The sequence below is a fragment of the Manis javanica genome, chromosome 6, assembly GCF_040802235.1.
Source record: "Manis javanica isolate MJ-LG chromosome 6, MJ_LKY, whole genome shotgun sequence".
In the NCBI taxonomy this organism is placed as follows: domain Eukaryota; kingdom Metazoa; phylum Chordata; class Mammalia; order Pholidota; family Manidae; genus Manis; species Manis javanica.
In genome coordinates, this window is record NC_133161.1 from 50021095 (window position 1) to 50047183 (window position 26089).

At 38.3% G+C, this 26089-nt stretch overlaps 1 protein-coding gene across 5 annotated transcripts in view; it reads left to right on the forward strand.

Moving 5' to 3' along the window:
• The window catches only part of OSBPL3 (oxysterol binding protein like 3), a 222384-nt gene that overhangs the window by 176632 nt on the left and 19663 nt on the right, over window positions 1-26089 (forward strand). For 3 of the 5 annotated variants that reach the window (XM_073238683.1, XM_037027464.2, XM_037027465.2), the window contains 5 exons: window positions 3918-4048; window positions 13199-13333; window positions 14219-14312; window positions 17894-18144; window positions 20821-20958. In XM_073238683.1, the coding sequence (XP_073094784.1) occupies window positions 3918-4048; window positions 13199-13333; window positions 14219-14312; window positions 17894-18144; window positions 20821-20958 (749 nt within the window). Of the gene's footprint in view, window positions 1-3917; window positions 4049-7033; window positions 7142-8653; window positions 8765-13198; window positions 13334-14218; window positions 14313-17893; window positions 18145-20820; window positions 20959-26089 lie in introns of all 5 variants that reach the window. The other 2 variants (XM_037027466.2, XM_037027462.2) reach the window with 2 other exon arrangements.

A 26089-nucleotide genomic window follows, 5' to 3' on the forward strand; every position in this document is an offset into this window, starting at 1 on the left:
TACTGCCTTCGCCATACCCCCCCCCTACATTATGTATACCAATTATAAAGCTCCTTAATCCCCTTCTCACTCCTTCCCCAGTCACCCTCCCCAGCCCCTTCCCTTTGGTAAACACTAGTGCCTTCTTGGAGTCTGTGAGTCTGCTGCTGTTTTGTTCCTTCAATTTTGCTTCATTGTTATTCTCCACAAATGACTGAAATCATTTGCTACTTGTCTTTCTCCACCTGGCTTATTTCACTGAGCATAATACTCTTTAGCTCCCTCCATATTGTTGCAAATGGTAGGATTTGTTTTCTTCTTATGGCTGAATAATATTCTATTGTGTATATGTACCACATCTTCTTTATCCATTCATCTGCTGATGGACATTTAGGTTACTTCTGTATCTTGGCTGTTGTAAATAGCACTGTGATAAACATAGGGGTACATATGTCTTTTTCAAACTGGACTCCTGCATTCTTAGGGAAAATTCCTAGGAGTGGAATTCCTGGGTCAAATGGTATTTCTATTTTTAGTTTTTCCACAATGGTTGAACTAATTTACATTCCCATCAGCTGTGTAGGAGGGTTCCCCTTTCTCAGCATCCTAACCAGCATTTGTTGTTGTTTGTCTTTTGGATGTTGGGCATCCTAACTGGTATGAGGTGATATCTCACTGTGGTTTTAATTTGTATTTCCCTGATAATTTGTGATGTGGAGCTGTGTATAACTATTTTTAATGTCCTATAATTGGGCCTAACCAGTCATTTAAGAAATATAGTGTGTAGAAATTTAAGGGACTTCAGAGTCCCCCTGTAAGGTGGTTTGAAAAGTACTTTTTACCTTAAAAAATTAAATATAATGATTGTATGAGTTTGTTTCTCCTTATTTTATGTCTGCCATAGTCTTGTCAGCTATACATTTGAACCAAATAGTGTATATTCTTCCAACTGAGAATTTTTAATAAGAATTTTCTAGTTTGGTTGAATGCCTTGTTTTACTGCAGGCCATCTGAAAGCTAGAGGAATTGATTTGGTATAGTGGCAGCCAGCTGAGTACCACATTTATTCAATTTAGAGTAGTAAACATGACAGTGAAAAACAATTTTTTTTGTAACTGTGTGGTGACAGATGTTAACTAGACTTATTGTGGTATCACATGGCAGTGTACACAAATGTTAAATCATTATGTTATACACCTGAAATGAATACAGTATTAATATCAATTATACCTCAATTTAAAAAAAGAGTTGTAATAATAAACTAAGGAAATTTTAAACACACACACACACACACACACACAATGTGAGTCAATATTCCCCCAGCGACTCAGATGGGCGTAGGTATAGGTGCAGTTGGAAAGGTTGGAGTGGAGTATCTATCTAATAATAGAGCAGAAAGTTCAGTGAGTTAACTGTGGGAATTGTTGCTCCACAGCTGAGGCTGCTTTAGTTCTCATCAATAGATTCTGGTCCATCTCTAATTCTTAGAGCCTCTGCCTTGCATGCAATATTTTATAAGCATTCTCCTGGCAAGACACTAAAATACCTCTGAAAACTGCTGCGCATATTTCTCTTGAAATATGACTGAAAGCAGTCACCACCACTTTCATCCTCATGTGTCTTTTTCATCACCATCACTATTATTACTGCAGTAATATTATATGCCATGCATTAGGTTAAGTGCTTTGCCTGCATAATCTTAATTTTATCCCCATAATGATCTTATAAAGTAAATGTTATTATTATCCCCATTTACAAATGAGGAAACTGGAGTTCAGGTCATCATATACTTACCCAAAGTCATGCAGTGAGTCAGCGATGGAGCTGGGAAGAATCCAGGGCTGGTTTGGAGCAGACACTATTGGTCACTCCGTTGTGCTGCTCATTATTTTACTCAATTGAGGCATTTAAATCAAAGTACATTTGATTTAAAGCTAAGTATGTTTCATAGACATTGTTAGAACATTTTTGTACCTGTGGACCTTTGACGCCTGCCTTCTGTCGACAGAAGCAGCATGAGTTGTGTGTGTTTATGTGTTTAAACAAATTGCTTATTTGTATCGTGACTTGTGGAGATGTTCTAAATCCATCACTAAATGCTACGACTTCAGACAAGTTCAGCAACAACCTGTATTAAACAAGTTCATTTGTTCTTTGTGGCTGTGAAATGAGGAAAGTCAGTAATGCACGTTAGGTTATGTGGTGCTGAATAGGCCACTCTTGAATAACAAAACCTCTAAAACTGTGTAATCCCTTGGAATCCACTAATATGCCAGGCCACTTGAGAAGTATGTCTCCATCTCTTCCTTCTTCCCACCCTTTAAAACAAAATATGATAAAAGAGATTGGAAAGATAATACTCAAATGTGATACCCATGATCATTAATTTAGATGGCAGTTTCCTCAACTCTAGGAGATAATATATGAGGTGATGAATTTTTTATTAATGATTTTTAAAACCTCAGTTCAGCATCTGAGCACCCAAGAGTGCTAAGCTGTCACTGTACCAGAGTGCTCACTGAAGTGAACAGAGTCGCTGAATGCTAAGTTCAGAGGTGGGGAATTCAGTCAGGATCAAGCAGCTAGAAGACTAACAAGGAGGAGGGTAGGTACTCATCATTTTGAAATAATTTCAAACTTACCGGCAAGTTGCAAGAATAATAAAACGAACTCTCATATATACCTTCCCCAAATTCATCATTTTAAATATTTTGCCATATTTATTTTATCTTTTTCTTTCTACACACACATGTACTTGGGTATGCATGCTATTGCTTTCACATTTATTTTTCCTAATGTTTATTCATGTGAGAGGCAGAGTCATACACCATGTTTTGTTTTATGCCTTGTAGTGTAGTGTGTATTTCCTAAGGTTAGAATATTCTGTTACTTAACCACAGTTCAGTTATGAAATTCAAGAAATTTAGCCTTGAAACAGTACTTCATCTATTCTACCTTCTGGGTATTCAAATGTTATGAAGTATCCCAATAATGTCCTTTAATAGCACTTTTCCCTTTAGTACAGGACCTAGTCCATGGCCACATCCTGCATTTAGTTGTCATGTCTCCTTAGTCTCCTTTAATTGGGAACAGTTCCTCAGCCTGGCTTTCTCTTTGATGAAGCTGACCCTTTCGAAGATTACAGGACAATTAAAAAAAATAAGATGGTCCTCATTTTGGGGTTGTCTTTTGTTTCTTCATTCTCAGATTCAGACGGTGTTTCCCTAGCCAGAGTACAACAAAAACAATGGTGTGCCGTTTTCAGGTTATTAGACCTAGAGGCATACAGAGTCCATCTGACATTCACGGGTGATTAATTTTGGCCACCTGGATGAAGGTGGTGTCTGGTTTCTCCACTGCATTGTTACCATTTTCCCTCTGACAACCAATAAGCTTTGCTTTCAAACGTTTCCAGTCTTTGGGGGATACAAACAAAACTAAATCTTGATCATTGAAATTCAGAAGTATAGTCATTTCAAGTGTTAGAATGTCTTGATGATAAGTCATAAAATCATGAAATTTTATAGTGCATATTGGCTTTGGAATTGACTAATATATGTGATTTTTACATTTTAAATTGACTTTATATTTAGAGCAGTTTTAGGTTCACAGCAAAATTGAGCAGAAAGTACAGAAAATTCCCTTATACTCATCCCCACCCAACTCCACACACACTCACACACAACCTTCCTCACAGTTAAAATCCCAAATGTCCATTCTTATCACTCATAGTTCACAGTTCACACCGGGGTCACTCTTAGTGTTGTACATTCCAGGTGTGTTTTTTTAAAGTCAATTTAGAGTGTACATTTTCTGTACTCAAAATATTAAGGGCTGTTATTTTTCTAAGTTCTTTTATAAGAAATATATCTCTCTGTATCTTGTTCTTAATTATGCCTCTTCCTGTGTTCCTTTTTGTAACGATTATATTTTTATAGTTTACTTCACTTTAAGGTCAGCTTTTAATACCATATCAACGGAGAGAGAGAAACTGAAGCAGCTGATGGAGCAGGATGTCCCCTCCTCCCCCTCTGCCCAGGTCATTGGTCTGAAGCTCGCCCCGTCATCCGTAAGTCACATGTCTGTGTCACAGAGATGCCTGACAGTGTGTCCAGGCTCATGAATTTTTCATATTTTCCACATCTATGGTTACATTAAAAATTAATGATTTCCATGGTTGTGCTGAAAATTCATGAGAAAACCAAGCAAATTAACCAAATCATATTCTAAACTTTCATCAGATCTACTTCCTCTGAACACCAAAACTGAGGCTACCCCAAATTTTAACAGCTAGTATTTTACTGAGCATTAGATACTTTGGTTTCTTCCTATTTTATCTTGATTTCTCTGTTTCTGTAAATCTTTTGTTGTGTGTCTGTTTATGTCTTACAGGTGTTTGTTAAAGCTTACAAAATCTGACAGTTTGGAGATTTCTGTGTATAAAACTTAACAAGATTAGATTGACTTTCCAAATGACAGCAGAGTAAAATTTTGAATTCACATGCGTATCTTCCCTGCTGTACAGTGCTGATCCTAGTTACTACTCTTTGAAAGACTTGAAAGTTATTTTATTTTATTTGATAGTACAAAACACTCAGTTTTCTTCCCCCTATGGGCACAAAGAAATGAGTTATAATCATTATGACTTGAGAACAACAGAGAAATCACTGTCAAGCTTCCAGTGTTTTTCAGTAAGATGTTCTGTCATTCCCTCTCTCCTTTTTTTTATTGATTCCAGTTGGGCTCCATTTGAAATGCAGTGTCCTAGAACTCTGTTTTGAATAGCAGATGTTGTTTGGTTCCTTATTCTGTATCTGTTGAAAAGGTGGAGAACTTTTAAAATATCTTACTTATTTGCTCCTATTTTTTGCTTGTCCTTTGTAATTCCTGCTATAAAAAGAGAGAGTGTGCTCATGTGTGAAATTGCCATCTGAAGCAATACTGAACTTTCTGTTGAGGGTCAGGTGGGGGAGAGAAATGTTAGGGTCTTGTTTGCAGAAGCCAGTTCAGGCTTTGAGAAAATTAGAGAATATTGATTCATGTTTTCTATTCATCATGTTACTGAGAAAAAAAAGTAATGCTCTTCATGTAATATTAATGGTAAATATATTACTAGTAGTATATATTGTTATTGTAAAATGCTTAATGAATATTTACTCACTTGTTTCCAAATGTGTTATCTTTGAAAAAAATTTTGAAATAACAGTCTTAACTCCATATACAGAGTCTTAATGTCTCTGCCTTGAGGAGCTCAAGTTCTCTCAGGTCAGAAAAGAAATACCCCCTTTTGGATTGTAGTGGACCATCAGTTGTACACTGGTTACTACTTTGGTTTGAGAGAAGCAAGGTGGTTGGTGTTTTTTTAAGTTCATTTTGTAGTGGTAAAAGCATTTCTTATTGTCCCCAGTAGGTTGGCTTTTAGTGCCTCTAGAAGGTACCTCTGTGGGGCTCCCCCACGTCCCTTTCATTCTGGGCTTCCTCTCTCCTGCCCTCCTCCCATGGAGGTCTGGCCTCATGTTGTTAATGTTTCTCTGGTAGAGGCCATTGAGACCCATTTGGCCATGGAGCACTAGGCCAAAGTTCTTACCTTCACTAAGGAATTCACTTTCATCCATGTTCAGGGTTTTGGAAACTCAACATAAAACAGGATGATCCTTTCATTCCTTTTTGGCTTAGATTCCTGATTAAACCTGAAGACTTTTTGTAAAAATAAAACTTTTACAGTCATCTCAGGGCTATCAACATAGATATGTATTTACCTTTTTTTCTATCTGTGGCTTACAAAGGAAGGAGAAGCTACAAAAATAACACATTTTTCAGGCCATATTAAGATTCTAGCCACTGGTATAGATTCTAGCCACTTAAGCTAAGATACCAGCAAAATATTGGCCAGAATAAAGTGATTGCTCATCACTTTATTCTACTTTGGAAGAAATTGATACATATAGTTGTGTGAATTAAGAAACATTTGTTTACTATGTCCTAAATGATGCTGAAGAATTTCTAAATAACCCATTCCTTGCATGGATACTAAAAAGTAAAGCCAAAATCCTTGTTTGAATTCCAGGCACTGGAATAGACAGCGCTACATCCTTCTGTGCTCTCAGCCGATAGACCCTGTAGGCCCTGATAGATGAGAAAGGTTCTGATCTTCTTGGAAGAGAGTCAGGAAGACAGACAGACAGGATGAATATGTTTGAAAGCACCTGGGGAGCTGATTTGAGAGGGTCTAGGGGGACATTCAGGGACTTTTCCTTCCCAAAGATGCATCATTTGGAGAACAGTTGGTCATGGAGCACAAAGGATGTCAGCATGAAGGAAACATCTTTCTTTACCTTCAAGCCCATTCATTCCTACTTGGGAGGTTGGGATAGGGAATCAGACCTGCCCAGGGAGAAATAAAAGAGGTCTGGTGTGGGCTTACATGTGCTCACATCTCATATACCCCCCAGCCCCAGGACCCTGGTTCTTAGCCTTTATCCAGGTAAGTAAAAGTTAGTTATAATAATAATTATTATTGCTATTATTTAAGACATTATTTAAATAAAATGACTTAGTCATGAAGAATGAATAAAACAATTGGAAAAAAATGAAATTAATCCCACAAAATCCTATTTTCTAGTACATTTTCTAAGATCCAGTTTAGTGTGAAAATTAAACAACATTAAAATATGTCCAACCACAAAGGGTGGGACCAGCCTCACCTTTGAAGATGAGAGGACCTTGGGATCAGTAGGGAGGGATCTGGCCTCTCTGGGGATGAGGAGGGGCCAGGAAACCCTTAGTTGTAACCAGAGCTGACATGTTTGTGATTTCTTTCTCCACCAAAAGGAGAGCTTTACTAACCCCTCCTTCCATCGCTGGGAGTGTGGTCAGGGAGGGGCCACTACTTGCAGAGTAATATCCTTTCCCCTCTCAGCATCTCAGAACTCATGTCCCATTGGATGGCATTCAAGCAAAAGCCCAGGAAATGCCCCCTCGGGCGCCCTCACTACTGTGCTTTTCTGAAACATTCATTCATTAACAGAGCCCCACTATTTTTAACATGTTCCAGGCCCTAGCACAAAACACAGATCTTAAAGAACGTTTATGCAGAATCCATGCTGTGTCTCTGCTCCTTGACCCCCCTGCAGCTGCCAAGTTGGGTGACAGTCTAGCAGAGGTGGGTAAAGCTTCTTGTCTGGTAATGTGTCTGCGACCACCACCCCTCACATGATGCCCTCTGTCCAGCCACTCTGTTTCCCTGTTTTCCCTTTGTAAGTGGTGCTCCCACAACTGCCGCAGAGGCTGGGAGTCATGCAGTCTGATGTTTTTCTTGAGTATGCTGCTAACTGCATTTAAAAACTGCTTTTCCCCCCAGAACTCCTTGTCCCTTTGTATTTCTTTACCCATTTTCTTCTTAAGTATCATCCTTTTCACTAGGTATTACTGGAGTGGGAACTGCAGAAAGACAAACATTTTCTCCTGTCACTTCTGAAGACTCTGCCTTTCTCTGACCTATAGCATCCCAGCTACCTGCCAGCGTCCTTTGTGCCCTCTGTGAGAGCCACTCTCCCTTTTGTTCCCTACTCCTTTTCCTGTGATTTTTTTTCTTTTAAAAAGCATAGCTGAACCCTCTGAGGGAAAAAAATACTGTGTTACAATTAAAGTGTCTCAGTTAATAGTATGTTAAAAATGTCTTTTCTCAAGACTTGGACTGTTAATTCAAAATATTCTTTGAATGTGCTTAAACTGAGAAATTTCAGAAAAATATGAGTGGAGTACTTGCAAAATAAGTAGAAAAAAGTAGTGAAGGTTAAAACTGGCTTTAGATATCTCTTATGGTACATGCTTGCCACAGCTGTGTTAAGTTTTTCATTAACAAATGTCTTAGGCATAGTACATTTAAAATAAAAATAAGGAAGGTAAAAGACAAGAAGGTATGTGTGTAAATTTGTTAGACGAGTTTCTAATGTTTAATCTTACCCTATCTTTGTCTTCTCCTGTACTCAAAAGAAAACAAAACCCTTGCACAGTATCTTCACTCCCTGGAAAGCTGTGTGTCAGGTGATGAGAGTACAAGAGGCTGAAAGCAGTCAAGTGCACAGCCTGTGAGGCCTCCTCATCTGCAGCCATTTGAATTAGAGGTGCTGCCACCTGCTGACAGGGGCCCTGTCTTCTGATGAGGGAGATGTGCTCTCTCTGCAGTGGCTGCAAGGCCTCTTAGTACTTCTGAGACATATGTCAGTGGTTGACTATCACACTGCCCTTCACACTCACCCCCAACAAGAGATCTTTTCAGTCGTTTTAGCCCACACCGGAACTGGGTTACTTGCAGGATTGACAACCTAACTATGACCTGTGATGACCTCCATTTTAGGCCTGGGCAAGGAAATATGCTCACAGATGGACTCTCTAGAATCTGCACGTTTGCTAAAGCAGGACCCAGTCTGCATGACTGGCCATCACTGAGGATTGTCTACTGCCAAACTCTGTCACATTCTGGAGGGCTTCCTGCCTGTTTCCAGGCAGTACTTACCTTTTAAGTGGCATTATTGCCTAATTACATGTTGATCCTTCATTTATGGTTTTATGAATTTAAGTTCAGTGTGTATACTTGGGGCTATTTGTGTTCTAGAAAGGAAACCAAAATCACAAGTCTTTTAAAATGCATGTTTTTAAACTGATCTCACAGATAATGTACCTGAAGCTTAAATGCTGTAAATTGTCCTTGAGGAGAAGCGATAACATCCTTCAAACTTACACCTCCAAGACAGCCTTCTGGAGTCTTGAATTGATGATGCAGGTGTCTCACTGATCTAGTTCCTCTATCTGTGATCTTCTGTTTTCCATGTTTTATCCTGCTTTTCACTGAGTGACTCAGGCTGACTTTCCAAGTAAGGGAAGAGCCATTGTTGTCTTCAGGAAATAAGAGAGTGAGTGGAAATAGTTACTCCAGATCCTGAAAACTTGACTACAGTTTATTTTTCTTAGGGAGCACACAGGCACCTCAGACCCTGTGTCAGGGATTGGCAGCTCCTGTGGGGGGCACAGCCCAGTGCCCTGGTTCTAGGACCTCACTTTCTTTGCTTACCTTCTGTTTCCCTTTAATTGTACACATTTCCCACCTTTGGAGTTGGACTTGGCTGCTTGGATTCTTAAATATCCCCTCTCCCATGAGGAATTACTCCCACATGCTATCAAGTCCTCCTGCTTTATATTTCTGATTATGAACATTTAATATTACCAGCTTATTAGTTCTTATATTATTTTAAATTCCAAATGAAAGGCTAAGTCACTTTGAGGGATAACATGCTACTAAATTTGAAGTCCACTTAAGAGACTAAGTAGGCAAGAACTTAACAGAAAAGTCTAAAGAAGAAGAAGAAGAAGAAGAAGGGAACTTAATTCTTTCAATTGCCTGTCTGATAGCTATATTCCATATGCATTTGAATGCATTTGCTCACAAAATTCTAACCACAACTCTGTGAGGTAGGTGATCGTAGTTTCATATTAGAGGCAAGGAAACTAAAGCCCAGAGACATTAAATAGCTCCCCACCAGGGCACACAGCTGGTAAAAGACAGACATAGGATTTAAATCCATATGTAATGAGTCCAAAGCATGTATTTTCTCAGTGCTAAAAGTGAGGGAAAGACATGCCAAGCCAGAAAATATAACAGAGAGAAGCTCTGATTGTGCGTATATGGTGGTGCTGGTGTGAGAATGAGACAGAATAACTATCCTAGGCATAAACACCATTTCATATATAAAATAAATAAATATATGAATGAAGAGTCTCAAAAGACAATGGGAAAGGGATGGCTTGTTCAGTAAATAAAGTTGGCATATCTCAAAAGCAATTTGGGGAGCAGTTTAAATCTTTCTATTACACACTAAATTGAATCACTAGTGAATTAAAGTTAAATACAAAAACACAAACTGCAAAATATTGATTTAAATAGTAATCAAATGGCTAGCGTAGAGCCGATTTCCTAAATTTGGAAGGAATAGAAAAAATTACAAAAAAAATGTTGGTAAGATTTGAATTTTTTTTTGAAAAAAAAATGGTATGTATGAAAAAATGATGCAAATAGACTAGAAAAAAATTTTCAGTGAAAACGATAGACTTAGATAATGTTAAATAGGCAATAATGTCTTTAATATGTAAATAGTTAATAAGTAATAGCAAGTAACTTAAGACTACAACAGATAAATGGGAAAAAGGACACAATTCACCAGAAAAATCAAATGCAGATATTATTCTTCTACTTCCCATTTTTTAATACTTGTAAATTCATAAAACTGTGCAAAGAAATGCTGAGGGAGGGCCCATGCTCCTTGGCCTACCCTCCCCCGACACATATTGATACCTCTATAGCTCATTTTTTAGAAAGGCAAAAATGTTCATCCTAATTGTTAAAGAAGAAATTAAAATTAAGACAAATTAGCACACATTTTTTCTAAATTGTAGTATTCCATGCCCTTAAAGATGCAGAGAAAGCAGAGGTTCTCTTATTTGTTCCTGTAATTAGGTATATATATATTTTGCCTTAAACATTTTTAATAATTATACTTCTGAGAACTGATTCTAAGAAATAGTGAGATGCAAGCAATGATATATTTACAAACATGTTCACCATCTTTACAGATTTGGAAACACCCTTAATCTCCAATAAGTGAAATGGTTATTCTGTGGTTATTCCAATAAATGAAATGGTTATTATATATAATAAAATATTATCTACCAAATAAAGCTCATTGTCTCAAAAAACTTAACAGCCTGGGGAAATGTTCACAGAATAATGTTAAATGAAAGAACAGACAATATAAATACTATGTATGGGGTGATCTCAGTTTTTCAAACTTAAAAGATATACGTATTTTTTATTAAGAATATTAAGTATTTTAATATAATGTTTTACATTATTTTAATATAGTTTTAATTTTAACATAAAATATTTTAAGGTAAAATATACCAACAGGTTAATAAGAGCCACAGCTGGGTGATGAGACTTTTAGTGTAACTTAATTACATTTTTATGTATTTTCTAATTTGAATACATATTACTTCACCTTCAGAACAAATGTTAATCAAAAAAATCATGATACAGTGTTGTTTGGGGGAAGTTTATATATTTATATATACATATACACACATATATTATTACAATTATTTCAAAACAAAAAGCAAAGCTCTATGTATAAAAAGAATGGGAGAAAAATGTCAAAATGCTTATAGACGTTGTTTTAGTGTCATAGGATCATGAGTTTTCCCAACCTTTGCTTTTCTGTTTATCTTTTTCAATGTAAAAAATAGATAAACAACCACTCAGATCTTAAAAATTTGTGGGAAAATTACGAATTGAACTGACTAGGTTGATGTTTTAATAAACGAGGTCCTACGTGTATAAGATGTTGTGCTGGGGGCTTGTGGCTGCTGTAGTCTGGTTGAATTTTCAGTGGGTATTAATAAGTTTCTGAGAGAGTGGAACACTGGAAGAGGCTAGGGCTAGGTGTGTTATTTTCATTGCTGATCAGCTAAGAAAACCTCTCGCCCTTTGGTCTAGGAGGAGGAAGATTGCAAGAGTGTGTAATAAATTAATGAGTAGAATAAGTAAATAAATCATTAGAGTCTTATTTGGCATTGACACACCAAAGATGCAGGACAATTCTGTTGTTTCACTGCACATTAAAGGAGCTCAGTTATTCACCATGGCGTCTGCTCTTTTGAGAAAAGAGACCTTTCCCTTGAAGGGGACAGCTGTGATACTTACAGATCCTAAAGTGATCTCTTTGTTAGGGCAGAGAAGCAGCCTGCTTTTCAGGAGGCTGTATGAGTATTAAAATGAGTAGGCTCTTTCAACAAATACCTTGGCTATTTTATGTAGGAAGAATCCAAAAGGATGGGATACACATTTAAATATGCTCCTGAAGTCAACACTTTGTAAAGGGACCACTAATTACTAATTATTGAAATATGTTGTGGCCCTCCTGTTTTAGCATCCCCATCTCAGGTATAATTTGTTTATGAGACTGAGGAGTATGTCCTAAATTTAGAAACTTCTTGGAAAGTCATAATCTGCCTTAACTTTTATTCCCCCAGTTATTCAGGATACATTTATCAGACACATAATGATACAGAAGCAGGTCCTTTATCAGCCTAGTGAGAAATGTGAAATGTCAGGAAGTTCAGGGCAACAATCTTTTCTGATTGGAAGAGATCGAATTATCTTGTCCTGAAACTCATTTCTCAAGGTGTGTTCAGGTGTCATCTTCTGGGAAGCCCTCCCCAAACCAAGGGCCCTCTAAGAGAATCAGTCTCACCTTCCTTTCCACTTCCATAGCCCTTCCTATTCCACAGTCGTGGTCTTGAATGTTGGGGTACATTGTCTGCCCCACTCATTCAGGCCAGATGTTGTCTTATTCATTGTTGCATCCCTTCACGGCCAGCACAAGACAGTTGCTCGGTTTGTTGAGTTGAATTGTATTTTTACCTGCATGTTACATAGGAAGCACATCCCAAAGTATTTAGGTCCTTCCCAAAGGAAAAGTCTCGACCCAGTGAAGTAGGGAATGGCAGGCCCATACAAGATGAGAAAATCGTGATACTCCATTGTGTTGTTTGTAGAGAGGCACAGAAAGGGGACTCTACTGCAGTCTTTGTGGTTGGTGAGAGAGAGGGACAGAGAATTTATCTCATTCATCCATGAATAATGAATGATCTGCCACCAGGGGCACTTCTGGACGAAAACACACTATTTGTCAAGGGACACCTCAAAAGCAGCACATTGGCAGCGTGGAGACAGAAGAAAGCTGTGTTGCTCTGAACCAGCCATGCAAAGACATGCATTAATTACAATTCAGAGAGAATTTTAGGATGAAAAGAAACATCCTGCAGTGGTAGAGAATAAGAGGATATGATTCAGAGAGGGTTGGATTTTTTTCCCTCTTAAATGTAACAAAGACTGACCTGGACAGTCTTATTTTGCTTTGAGATGTGTTGCATGTGCCTGAGCAGTGTTAGTGCTGGCAAGTGAGGTGCCCGTGTTGGGGAGACCTGCATTTTTCATTTCGCTTTGTGTCGAGTTTGCTTCTATTCAACTTTGGAGCTGACCACTGCTTTGAGCACTTGTTTGCATGGGCCTGTGACCTTGTGTATTGTGCAAAGAAATCAGTTGTTTGCTTCTCTTGAGACTCCTTCTAAATATGTGCATCTTTGTTTTTGTGTTTTTAAATAGGAAAACTCCAGAGATGACAACCGAGCTCTGGTGCATCAGCTTTCCAATGAAAGTAGACTCTCCATCACTGACTCCCTTTCAGAGTTCTTTGATGCACAAGAAGTTCTGTTATCGCCAAGCTCTTCAGAAAATGAGGTTTGAGCACTGTTTTCAGTTAGGTGCCTCAAAATCTCTTTTGTTGCTTTACCCCTTCAGTAAATACCTGTATATACAAACACTAATTTCAACAGTCCCTTTCTACCCGTACATTATAAGGATCATCTTATAACTTATACACCAAAGAGCAAAAGAACTTAGGGGCGATGCAAAAGTAAAAGGTGTTAGGCACTTCCTCATTTCTGTTATTACTTCAATTATGGGTTAATGATTTGACTATTAACTATTTGATAATGTAATATTTCTATTACAGTGCCAGAAAACAGTCTCTTGAATATTTTTTAATCATTGAATTTGACTTATATTAACTTATAACATATAATTATTATATTATTATTATTATCCTAACATGGTTATTATAATAAGTCATTGATATATATAATGTTTTAAATTGATGCATAATAATCATATTTTCCTAAATAAACAGGTATTATAGTTTGCATTGCTGTGTGTAAATGTGTGTTGATAATTTTACCCCTCCAGTGTAGAAGTACTAATCTTGTTTATTAATTTCCATAGAAGATTCTTTTTTCTTTTTTCACAAGTAGCTCAAAGACAAATCATAACTCATTTTACCCAAACACCAAAAAATACTGAAAATGCAGCCTAAATTAATAAGAATTTTTATACTAACTAAAATCTTGAGTTTACTAGTGAGAATGAGTCAAGAAGGTATAACAATTTTCATAACAGGTGTTTGCTGTGAACACCTAGGCAGACTGGTATGTGGGTCTCTATGAAAACAGCATCCAAAATTATTTGAGTTTGCAATGTGGGTTTCAAAATGTTTGATGATTTGGTCTAAAGGTTTTATGAATCTGGCTTGTTCTTGCTCTAATGTATATTGTTTCTCCTTTCCCATAGATTTCTGAGGATGATTCATATGTCAGTGACATAAGTGATAACCTTTCCTTAGACAATCTCAGTAATGATTTAGATAATGAGAGACAGACCTTGGGTAAGATTTAAATTATTTGATCTCTGAGAGTTTCCATCTTCACAGAATACTAATACACTATATATGGAGTTCCTGCTGGTGACAGAGAACTGAAGCAAGTACTATATAAGAAAATTAAGACATGGTCCCCACTCTTGAGGTTTCATAATCTAGGTGGGGAGACAGAACTCAAATGTAAAAAGTGTATTCCTTCAAATAAATTTTCTGCTTGTGCAAATTTCTATTTTATAAAGTAAGGACTACACCAATTATCATATAAATATCAAAAATTGAGTGCAACAGACATTTCTTATGTGATCACACATTCTCTCTAAAAACATATTAGAATATAGATTTTTATTTTTAAGTATCTACTAGTTGTCATGATTTAGGAATTCTGTAAGGCTTATATAATACAAGTTCTGGTCTAAGTGGTAATTCAGCTTCAGATTTTCAAGATAACATTTGAAAGTAACAAACCTATTGCCTCCTAGAAGGAGGGACCCTCAAGGTATCCTAAGACGTCCTTTTACTATTGGTTGATCTCAAGAATGAAAAATAATGCCCAGGCAATGTTAGTTTGAATTATGGCTACCTGAAGCAAGTGACCATCCCCAAACAGCAGGAGTTCAGTAAGTAGACTGAAGCCTGTTTAGGAAGGTGCCTTTAAGAAGAATCTGTGCATTGGATTGTTCTCTGCATGGGTCCTGTAGCATCAAATACTCCCAGGCTTGGTACTCACTGTGCCTCAGAGTTCCTAGGTTTGTCTTTGCCATGCATTCAGTACCCAGAGCACCACCTATTTCATATCTACACAGAGGACAGGGGCCATGTCAGATCCTTTTTGATATTTCAGTGCTTCCCTGCTCAGTAAGTGTGTATGAAATATGAAGACTATGAGTTGTTATCTGAATGCCAAATAGTGTACTCTTTGGGGACCACAACAAAAGCAGGTAATTTTACCGTCCTCTGAAAGAACATCTTTCAGCATCACATCTGCTAGACGTCAGCTGCTTCATTATGCTCTATCTAGCTTGAAATGTTTCTGGAGAAATGAACCCTTTGGTGGAAGAGTCTGAGAACCAGTGGTTCAAGGAGAATACCAGTCATACAGGAGCTACTTGTTTTTTCTAGAAAACACACTAAATGGCACTCCTGTTTTGCATGAGGAAGATGGACAAATGCTGAAGCCCTCCTTCTCTTTGAGACCTTAGGGAGGGGGCCAGACACAGGGGGAGCACAGGGACCAAGGGTCAGTTGTCAAAGTTGGGAACAGAGGACTTGCCCTAGAACCTATGGCTGCAGCTGTGCTGAGTTGTCACCAGTCAGAAAAAATAGCACATAAAAGGTAAGGGCTGGTTCTGTCTTATTCCACAGTCATTTTGCTAGAATGCTGACTAACATTGCCTTAGCTTGAACGAGGACTGGGCCAAAACTAGCTTTCTTCTATGGCAGGATTTGGAAACAAAAAATAGATGTCCTCCAGTCTTTGAAGAAGATTAGGTTTCTAAATGTCAGTATTCTACTGAAAATATAGAATGTAGAAATAACCTTTGCATCTGATGACACAGTTTGGCCTACAAAAGGAAATAGGATTAGATATAGGTCTTGATAAATTATTACACTAGAATTTCTCTGAACCCATCATAAATGTTAGGTATTTGATGCTTCCTATTAATTTCTTCCCCCCAAAATCAGTAGACACATATTAAAATCTGTCACTCTAATGAGTGTGGCGAGGTTAAGTGGTTAGAAATGGAGATTCCTGGACTAGATTTCCTTGGTTAACTGCAGCTCTGCCACTCATGAACTGTGTGTTCCCAGGCAAGTTACTTAACTACTCTGTGCCTCAATTTCTTCATCTGTAAAATGGGGATAATAATACTGTTTACCTCAAGAAGTTGTTATGAAGAGTAAGTGAGATAATATATATAAAATGCTTGGAAAACTTGCTTCTACCAAGTAAAAGCTAGATACATTATTAGCTGTTAATAATAATAGTCATACAGTGTTCTTCCAAAATTTAGATTAGTGTAATTAAAGAAAATATTTTGAGGTTACATGGAAAACTCTTCTTAAAAACTAGTGTCATTTGTACTTTTGTAAATCAGGTTTTTGCCCAGGTTTATCATTTAAAAAAAGCATTCAACAATTAATTGGATGCTTAGATTAACATGTAACTACGAAGTATGGCCCATTTCATACTTCTTTGTTCATCAAAGCAGCCTGTTTATTCAGTGATTGCCTTTAAGTGAGCAAATGTTAAATATTTATTTTTAATAAATTAATATGTACAAATAAAATACCACTTTCTCATATGTTGGTGTAATGCAAAAGATTTTACTTGAAAATAGGCTTAGTTGGGATGGGAAAAGAATTTAGGAGCGTGAAACAATAGAAGTGACAAAAGAAAAGATTGATAGGTGTAAATACCTGAAATGTAAGTGTTTTATTCATCAAAAAACCACAGGGAACAAATTGAAAGGTAAATGTCAAAGGGGGATTAAGTTGTGAAACAAATAGAGAAACAAAATATTATTACTTAATATATAAAAAGGAAAGCAAACAGTTCATAAAAGAAATGTTCATGAAAGCAGTTCAAACTTACATGAGTTATTTTTTAAATGTAAGTTAAAATAAGGAGATAATACTGTCCATGTAGCAGTTTTCCAAAAATTAGAAATGAATGATGACAAGCCTGCAAAGGCCTCCAGAGATGGACACTCACATATGCTGCTGATAAATGGGAAATTGATACAACCTTTTTGAGGAGCAGCCTAAATCAGAGTCTAAACATGTTTATTGTGTTTGATGTAGTAGTCCCACTTCTATATATCCTAAGAAAATAATCAAAGATACAGTAAAATATCTAAGAATATGAACATTCACCAATTTTCTTTTGTGTCATAGTAAAATAGTGAAACAAATCTAAAAGTCTAACATTAGATTAATGATTCAGAAATTATGGCATATCCTGTAACATGGAATATTTTATTGTCATTAAAAGTGAGGTTTTAAGAATTTTGAATAGCATGGAAATATAACTTATTTTGACTTAATAAGCAGAACAGAAAACTAGAAATAAATTATCAGCTATATGGATGGAGAAAACACTAAATGAAAATATTCTGAAATATAAATGGCTATTATTTCTGGGCAGAAGGATAATGGATGACTTTTATTTAACCTTTATATATATATAGTTTTCCTATGATAAACATAACTTTTTATCAGAATTTGAAGTGGTATTTTAAAAAGAGTTTAAGAAGTTTGAAAGTATAAACAGTAACCTGCTATGGGCATAGAAATCCAGTTTCTAGTTTTATTGTAAGTGTATATAAGCTAAGGGACCTAGATTTTGAGTATGAACTTGAAGATCTCCCTGTGAATAAAGCCCATGAGTTTTAATGAATGTAATTTTTGGTATTTAAGTCAGCTGCCAGAATTCTTTTTATTTTTGGATTTTCAGTCATATTCTAGAGAACTGAGATGAATAGTAAAATTTAGTGCTGCTAGATAAGGTATTATTCATGGACTTTTTTTAAATGATAAAAATAAGGTGAAAAGCCTTATAGAGACCACCAGGCTTATTTACCTTTCAGAGCCTGTTCTTGAAAGTGGTGGAGAAGCAAAGTCCAAAAGAAGAACTTGCTTGCCGGCGCCGTGCCCCAACACCAGCAACATCAGCCTATGGAACATTCTAAGAAATAACATAGGGAAGGACTTGTCTAAAGTGGCCATGCCAGTGGAGCTAAATGAACCACTGAACACGCTGCAGAGACTCTGTGAAGAGCTGGAGTACAGTGAGCTTCTGGACAAGGCCTCACGAGTTCCCAGTGCCCTGGAAAGGATGGTGAGCAATTCAGCCTTCCAACTGCACTGTCCAGCCTCATGGACCCGGCAGAGCTAAGTTGGACAGAGCCAGGGTCTTGTCCTCTCTGGTTTTCATTTGAATTGTTACATGGCTTCATTTCTCTGACATCTGTTTCCTCTCTGCCAGACCGGTTTCAGTCAGATTTTCCATTTGGGGAGTTTCTCTGTAACATCCAGTGCCTGGGGGTAGTTCTGCTCTGTGCTTTTGTGCTTTGTCTTTCTCCAGAACCTCTATGTGATAGTTCTGATATACCTGGCTGGAAAACATGTCTTGAGGTCTGTCTGTGTGTATATTTTTACTATCCTGGGTGGACAGAATTTAATTTCTTGAGTGCTTTTTCTTGTCCAGGGTAAATTTTCCCTTGAGAATGTTTTTATTTTTGGAATTGTCCCACCAGCAGCTAGATTTCAGAAAATAATGTTCAGTAAAGAAGTTTTCTTGTAAGAAAGATGCTTGTTTGTCCCCATCCTCCCCCCTTATTCTGTAGAGGAAAAAAAATAAAACTCATTCTAGAATAATTCACCTCCTATTCTCTACTCAGTATCACTTTTAGATCACTTTAGGTAGGGGTACTTACTGTGGTGGTAAAACTGGTCAGATTAGCCCTTTCTGTGGCTGTGGCTGACTTTGTTCTTCAAAACAGAGTGCCTGTTCCTCTTTTTGCTTCCTTATGTTTTACCTGCTCAACAGGAAGGTCACTTTGTATGGCAGGCTGGGACTTCAATGTCTTCCCCCTAAATTCAGGGTCTCTGTCCTGGGCATTTGATGATGGGCTAAAATAGAATTGACATGCCCCCTCCACTACACAGAGCTGTCCATAAGTCACCCTCTCACTAAGGGAGGACACCATTCTTTTCCTAATTCTAAGCATTCTGCAGTTTTAACCTTCATAAACTTCATTCCTTTAGTGATTTGAAGATTAAGGGAAAATCTAACTACTGGTAAAGAGAGGCATCCCATAGTCATTCCACACACAATCTCCAGGGACTTTCCACACACAGTCTCCAATCAGAGACTTTCTTGATAATAATGATAATAAGGGAGAAAAACAAGCTGTGTATTTTTAAAAAATCTTCTTTGTTACTCTTCCCCAGAGAATTTTTGCTGAACAAAGGGAGGCAGATAGCTTCTCAAGCAAGTGTTAAATGTCCACATTTGCAGACAGCTCTTTTTCTTTAAAGGAAATGATTGGCTTTGAAGATGAAAATATTCTTTAAAAGCGTTTCATTCTTGTGGCAATTTAGAGACCCTTAGGATGTCAGCCAATTGATGGGTATAATTGACCTTGAGAAGAAGTTGGAGGAAGGGCTTTGCATTCCAGCACAATACTCGAGGAAGGGAAAATACAGGAAATCTTTGAGTAGAAACTGTCTCCCTTGGGTTGTCTTTACTGTGGGGAGGGTCAGCTCAGCCCCTTCTTGGTTCTCTCTTCATGTTGTCCCCTCGCTTTCTCAAAGGAGAATGCTTCATTGTGCCTGCTCCCTCCCTCTCTTCTCCCTCCAGCTTTATGATATCAGGTCCTTTTATACATTTTGTTATATTTTAACCTGTGAAGGTGATTCAGGGTTGATTCAACATTCCATATAGACAGTGGAACCTACCGTTAACAGGTAACAAATATATGAGGAAGCAGAGAGAGGAACAGATTTCAAAACAAAGACTGAATTGAACATAGTGAATTGTTTTTCTAAGCTATCCGGCTGCTCTAGAGTGTTCTGTAGTGTGAGGTGTTAAGGTGGGTCCTATTTGCAAAAGACTAAGAAAAGTGATATGACTAGTAAACATTTATGAAAGACATTCCCCTTTTTTTCTAATATACGAACCTTCATGAAATATGCTGGGCAAAGGAAACATCAAGATTGTTTTCCAGTGTTAGGGAAACTTACACTATCGTGACTTAGGTGTAATTTTTTATTGTCTTTCCCACCTGCAAAAAAAAAAAAGAAAAAATAAGATGTCTCCAGGGCCCTGAAGGGGGATATGATAATACTGAGAACCTTGCAGTAAGGGCCATGAGGATCTTCTTCATCTCATGTCTACCTCTAGTTTTTCCTTCCTTTTCCTTTTTGGGTTTTCATTTTCCTTCCAGAAAAGCAGAGCTTTTTTTTAAAAACAGCACTGTGCTCTGTCCTGTGGCTTGTTGCCCAGGCATGGGAAATTACTCACAGATTTCTTTTTGTCAAAATGAGTTTTTAGATTTCTACATATCAAATTGGGAATGGTTAAACTTAGGATGCTTATTCCTGAATTTTGAGAAGAGTCTGACTTTTTCTTTTTTTTTTTATGCCCATCCTCTCTGAAAGCCTTAGCGTGCAATCAAGATTCTCAGATATTCTCAGGTTTGGTGTTACTAGACTCAGCTTAACAGTTCAAAAGCAGTGTAGTTCTTTGGTAAGTATCACCATCTTAAAAGTGTTGATGGACTTTTAGACCTCAGAAAAAATGGATAGTTTGAAAATGTTTGGCTCGTTTGTCTCTGGGACAAAATGAACAATATTTAAGTTAGTTTGGTTGTCCTTAAACCAGAAGCAAATCTTTGGCTTTCCAAAATAAACCTTAGAGAGAGAAATAAAGGTTTTATTTTGTTCATGTCTTTGTAAACATGACCTTTGTGGTGACAGAGAAATAATGAAGTTCTCTCCTTCCTCTCCGTAGGTGTATGTGGCAGCCTTTGCTGTGTCAGCATACGCATCCAGCTACTTCCGGGCTGGGAGCAAGCCCTTTAATCCTGTTCTTGGAGAAACGTACGAGTGTATTCGCGAGGACAAGGGCTTCCGTTTTTTTTCAGAACAGGTGGATATACGTTTGTGTTTGTTGTGTGCACTCTTTTTGTCCACTTGCATTAGAGAAGTTGCTTATGCCTCTCATTACATGTGCTTTTGAAATATTTATGTTCCACCTCTCACTAGCTTCAGAGCAACTGAGATAATTGCAGTGCTTTTACACATAAAGAGAGGGATCAATTTCCCTTCCACTGAAACCTAGCCACCACCAATGGGCATAAAGGTGTAGCATTGCTGAGCATTTACTTGGCCATATGCATTGCCAGTGCCCTTTCTGTTTAAAGTCAGGGTGAGATACGTTTTCAGAGTATGAGGCATTTCCCCAAAGTGTGATTCAGAGGTTTAAAGTGTGTAGCATTACTCTTTCCCATCGCTATTCTAGAGGATGAATGCCCCCATCAGAATGGGTAGCATCAAATAAATCCATTATTCGTGATTTTATTTAAGAGGAATCATTCATTCATGTAATTATTCATTCCATCAAAAAAAATACTTCTTGAACATATAACCCATGCCTGGCATTATTCCTGGTTCTGGGAGACTGCAGTGGGATGGGATGGGGGCTGGGGCAGATAAGAATATCTTTATACTTATGACATACTTTATACTTAGATAGCCTGAGTTCCCTGAGGCTCCAGGAGATTCTTACCACCTAAGAATTAGCAAAGAATAATATTCAAGAATGTGTCTCCGGAGCCCCAGAGCCTAGGTACAAATCTTAGCTCAACCTCGCCACTAGGTTTATAACCCAGGACAAGTTGCTTCATCACTCTGTGTTTAGTTTCTTCTTTAAAGTGGAGATGATGATAATGGTCCAGACCTCTGATGGCTTTGTGAGGACTAGCAGAATGAGATACTCTCTACAAAACACTTGGAGCAGTGTCAGATAGGTGAAGTATCAAGTGTTATGTGAGTGTTTGCTGTCATTGTTGACCCATGAAAGCATAATTTGCAAGAGTGGAATGTTTGAAACATCCAAAATATCTGTCAGTAAGAATTATTAGGTAAACTAGGGTGCACTGATAAGAAAAAAAATACTTAACCTTCCTACTAGTTAAGACAGCAACCGAACATGTCCACCCTCCATATATCCCTAAATGTCAGCCTAGAATCCTTAAACATGATTGTTTCAATACCTTTCTCTTCTTCCAATTATTAGAAAACTGAGGAACAAGGGGTGGGTTGCTAAAATATAGTTTTCCTTCTTGTTATCTTATTGTCCTCTTTATCAATGGATTTGCATTACTGAGGGGTAGGAAGGGAAAGATGGTATGGCTGAGAGACTTAGGAAGATGGTGCTTATCTTAATAGTAAATTATAAGCAGTGGTTTCTGAAACTCAAAGGAAAATGAATATGCAATAATTCCAAAGCACATTTGCAGTAGCTTTCCAGTTAGAAGCTAAAATGAGAAATACTGATGTTGGGGAGGTAGGGGTTAAATCAGTAGTTAAAAGGGTAAGAAAATCTAATGCAAATTCAACTTGGTTATTTAAATACTAACCTAAAACGGAATGAGAATAAGTGAAAATACAATTTGGTTACCATGGCATTACATGCACTCATGTGAAAAAAAAACATCAAAACCAAAAATAGCCCCAGACTACAGCAGACAATCAGGACAGGATGAATAGGTAAGAAAAGAGTAGTAATGTGAGCTTGTATAAAGCTAAGCTTCCATCCCATGAACCCCTGAAGACAGGGCAGGGACAAGTTGAGTATCTGCTTATGTATCTTCAGTGGTGGCATGGAGAGAGGCAGCACAGCTCATGGGCACATGTGCACAGAGACAGAAAGGAGCGTTACATAACTTAGTCTCTAGTTCCATGAAATGGATGCCAAGGAAATAAGCAAGAAAGAGATCTGGTCATTGTTAGTAGCAAAGGGTGTGCTGGGTATAATGACCTGCTTTCAAATCTTAACCCCACCACTTACTCTGTGTGTGGCTTTGTATAAACTACTTAAGCTTCCTGAGCCTCGATTGTTTCTTTATGAAATAAGAATGATCATGCTTAGCTCATGGGTTGCAGTAAGGCTTAAGTGAAATAATATACTGATATAAAAAGTACTTGCACTCTTCATTACATGGTCATTGCTCTCATATTTAGAGGCGACTTCAAAATGCTTTTTAATATACAGTGTTAAGAGTAGTAAGAACAGTGTAGATAGAAATAAGATACACTATGTCTACTCTATTCAAGTGGTTTGAAGGGGGCATAATGTTGCCAGTGAGTCTCTGACAGAAAGCTAGCCGTGAGACAGCGAGGAGTCCTCATGGCGGCTGGCTTCGTCATGGTGCTACCACCAGTTCTGATCACGATGAGGTGCTTCATCTGTCTGGAATATAGGCTTGTGGCCTCAGTTAATTGGTTCTTTTAATACACCCAAGAATATACCAAGAGACACACCGAGTTTTTCAGGGATAAGTCACACTAGCTAAGCTTAAAATAGACTGATACATAAACTAGAACGCTACTGTGTGCATTTATTATGAAAAAGAGCCCTGCCCTGGTCCTACCCTGGGGATCAGAAGGCTTTGCTGCATGACCAGGCTTACATTCCCCATAGACAGATTGCTTGAGAAGCCAAAATTGTGATCATCAGGTGAATGTACAATGAGGAGAGGCAGCTGTTTAATTCAATGTGCTGGCTGCCCACTGCCCCAGGCGTGGAAAGGATTTTGGCCAGGGCCCTCCTTTTCCAGGTCAACAGGAGACACATCCATTTAGCCCCCCAGTCCCCATCCTGCCCTTGTTTATGCTGACCAGCTGACCTATTGTTCATGAAGGCCTTCTGATTTAGCACATCTAAAGACAGTGCTAGAGCATTTATTCTGCTTCATGCTGGTACCTGCCTGTGTAGCTCTTTCTGTTTCCAACCCAGGAGACATTCTGCCTGTATGGAGATAGCATGTATGCTGTTACCCGTTGTGTGTAGGTGATAAACTACAGCCTCCAGGGCTTGGGGGAAGCCCAAACCCTTTTTTTTTCCTTTCTTGTGCAGCTCCATCATGAGTAGAGATTATGGAATGACTAATGTAATAAACTGGGCAGGGCCCCCAAGTTAATATTTTCGGGAGGAATTTTATTCTAACAAGGACATTAATGGACTCATATATCTCTGAGTGAAAGGACCTGGACAAGAACAACGGTAACTTGACTTTTCTCCTGAGTTTTCTAGACATCAGAGTCAGGTGACTTGAAAACTGGCAAGTCCCCTTTTCCTTCAAGCCCTTGGGTTTTGTTGCTTTGTGGTTTTGGTGTGTATGTGGATGTTCAAAGTGGTCAGTGGCCAAGGAAGTTGATGTAGTAATTGCCACTTCACAGAGTTCAGTTACATCACAAGCCTGCTCTTCTATCTTGTTTCTAAAAGACCCAGAATTGCAGTATCAAAATGACTCACGTGGTCAGAAACCAGAGAAAGCATTTTCTGGTCAGTTTTTCCCCCTAACAGTTAAGCAGAGGTTGCAGAGTGCTTTATGCTTTTCGCGTTTGTACAGGGTCTTTTCTGATCTGCAGAATACCCCTGTGTAGCAGGTGAGGCTTGGCTCGGTTATAGATGAGACCCAGGCCTAGACCATTAGCACCCCCCAGTGCCCCTCAGCCAACACACTCTGTTTCCATTCCAGTGCGCTTGCTTCCTCACTATTTTTTGGGTCTCATGTGTAGGTTTAGTTACTGTGCTCAGAGCTGTCAGTCATCAGCTGCTGATGTGAAAAGAGCCTTTTGCATACTGTTCAGATCATGGGATTTTGCCTGTCATTGTCACTTAAACATTTCATCCTCCAAACTCCTGTAGGACTTTGTTCCCAGCTCCCATTGCGGGCTGAGGAGTGGCCTTGGTGTCTGAGGAACATTCAGGAGTAAATCATCAACATTACTGGCCTATGTTCTAACCTCTGGCTGTTCCACTTTCTCAGGATAGGAGATGTCTTTGTGCCAAGAAGTCTGATTCAACCGTGGCTTTCTAAATAAGCCCAGAAAAGGGGGACTTCAGAAAGAAAGGGCTTCCTTTCTCTCCTCAGGAACTGAGTATCCTGCTGGCAGGTTGATCTCATTTGGTTCCCTTCTGCCTGGCAGAAAGCTAACAGTGGCCCTGAGCTTTAGGGACTGGAGATGCATCAGAAAACTCATTTTAGTTAGCTAAGCTTCCCTCTTTGTGCCTTTGGAAAAGGCTTGGTGTCTCAAGGATATGCAGTTAAGCTATTATTTGAAGTGTCTTTTCCTAATTACCTGGAACTTCTGGTGTCAGACCACTGTCAAATCATTGTAACTGTTTACCTACCCAGCCACATACTGTGGAGAGTTTGTGACAGAAAAGCCAAATGGACTTGTGAAAGTTTCTAAAGTACAAGAGAACCTAAATGAAGTCTTTTTTCCTTTGATTTATGGGTTTGCTTTTCTGTGACTCATCAGGAGAATTCTGATATACATTCTTGGATAGACTTTAAATACCACACCTATCACGTCTCTCCAGGCACACTCACTTCACCTCTTCAAATAGTTCTTTTGTCTACTCATAGGCAGTTATTTATTACTGATTAAAGTGACATCTTATTTAAAAACATTATCAAAAGGGAAATTCAAGCTGTTCAAATAAAACTAGCAATAAGTCAAATATAAGTGAACTAAACCCATGCTTCTCCATTTCTAGGCTATCATTTAATGTGTTTCTGTTTCTGTTTTTGGCAAGAAGCCATGTTTGTCAGTAAGTGATTAATTGAACATAGAGAAGAGAAAATAATTGGCGAGTGCATTCTCCCCCAAATCAGGCCAGTATCTTGGCGTCGTCCTTAATAACTTTCTCAGATAACCCATATCCTGTTCACCAGCTAAGCATGGAGCCTCCCCCCAGAAGCCTTCCTTCTGAAGCCAGCCACGTTCCCTGTGTCTTGTCAGCAGTGCTGACCACCAAGCTGCCTGTGGACGGCTCTCCTGTTCCCATGGTCAGTCCCTTGCCCCTCATCCAGAGGGATCGCTGCAAACAGGGGCAACATCTGTCAGCCCTCCAACAAGCTCCCATGTCACCTGGAATAAGATCCTAAGTCCAGGCCATGACCCACAAACTCCTCCAAGCTGTAGAAGTCATACATTGATGGGATATTTTTCTAAATCTGAAAAAGAAAATAACAGAATACAGAAAT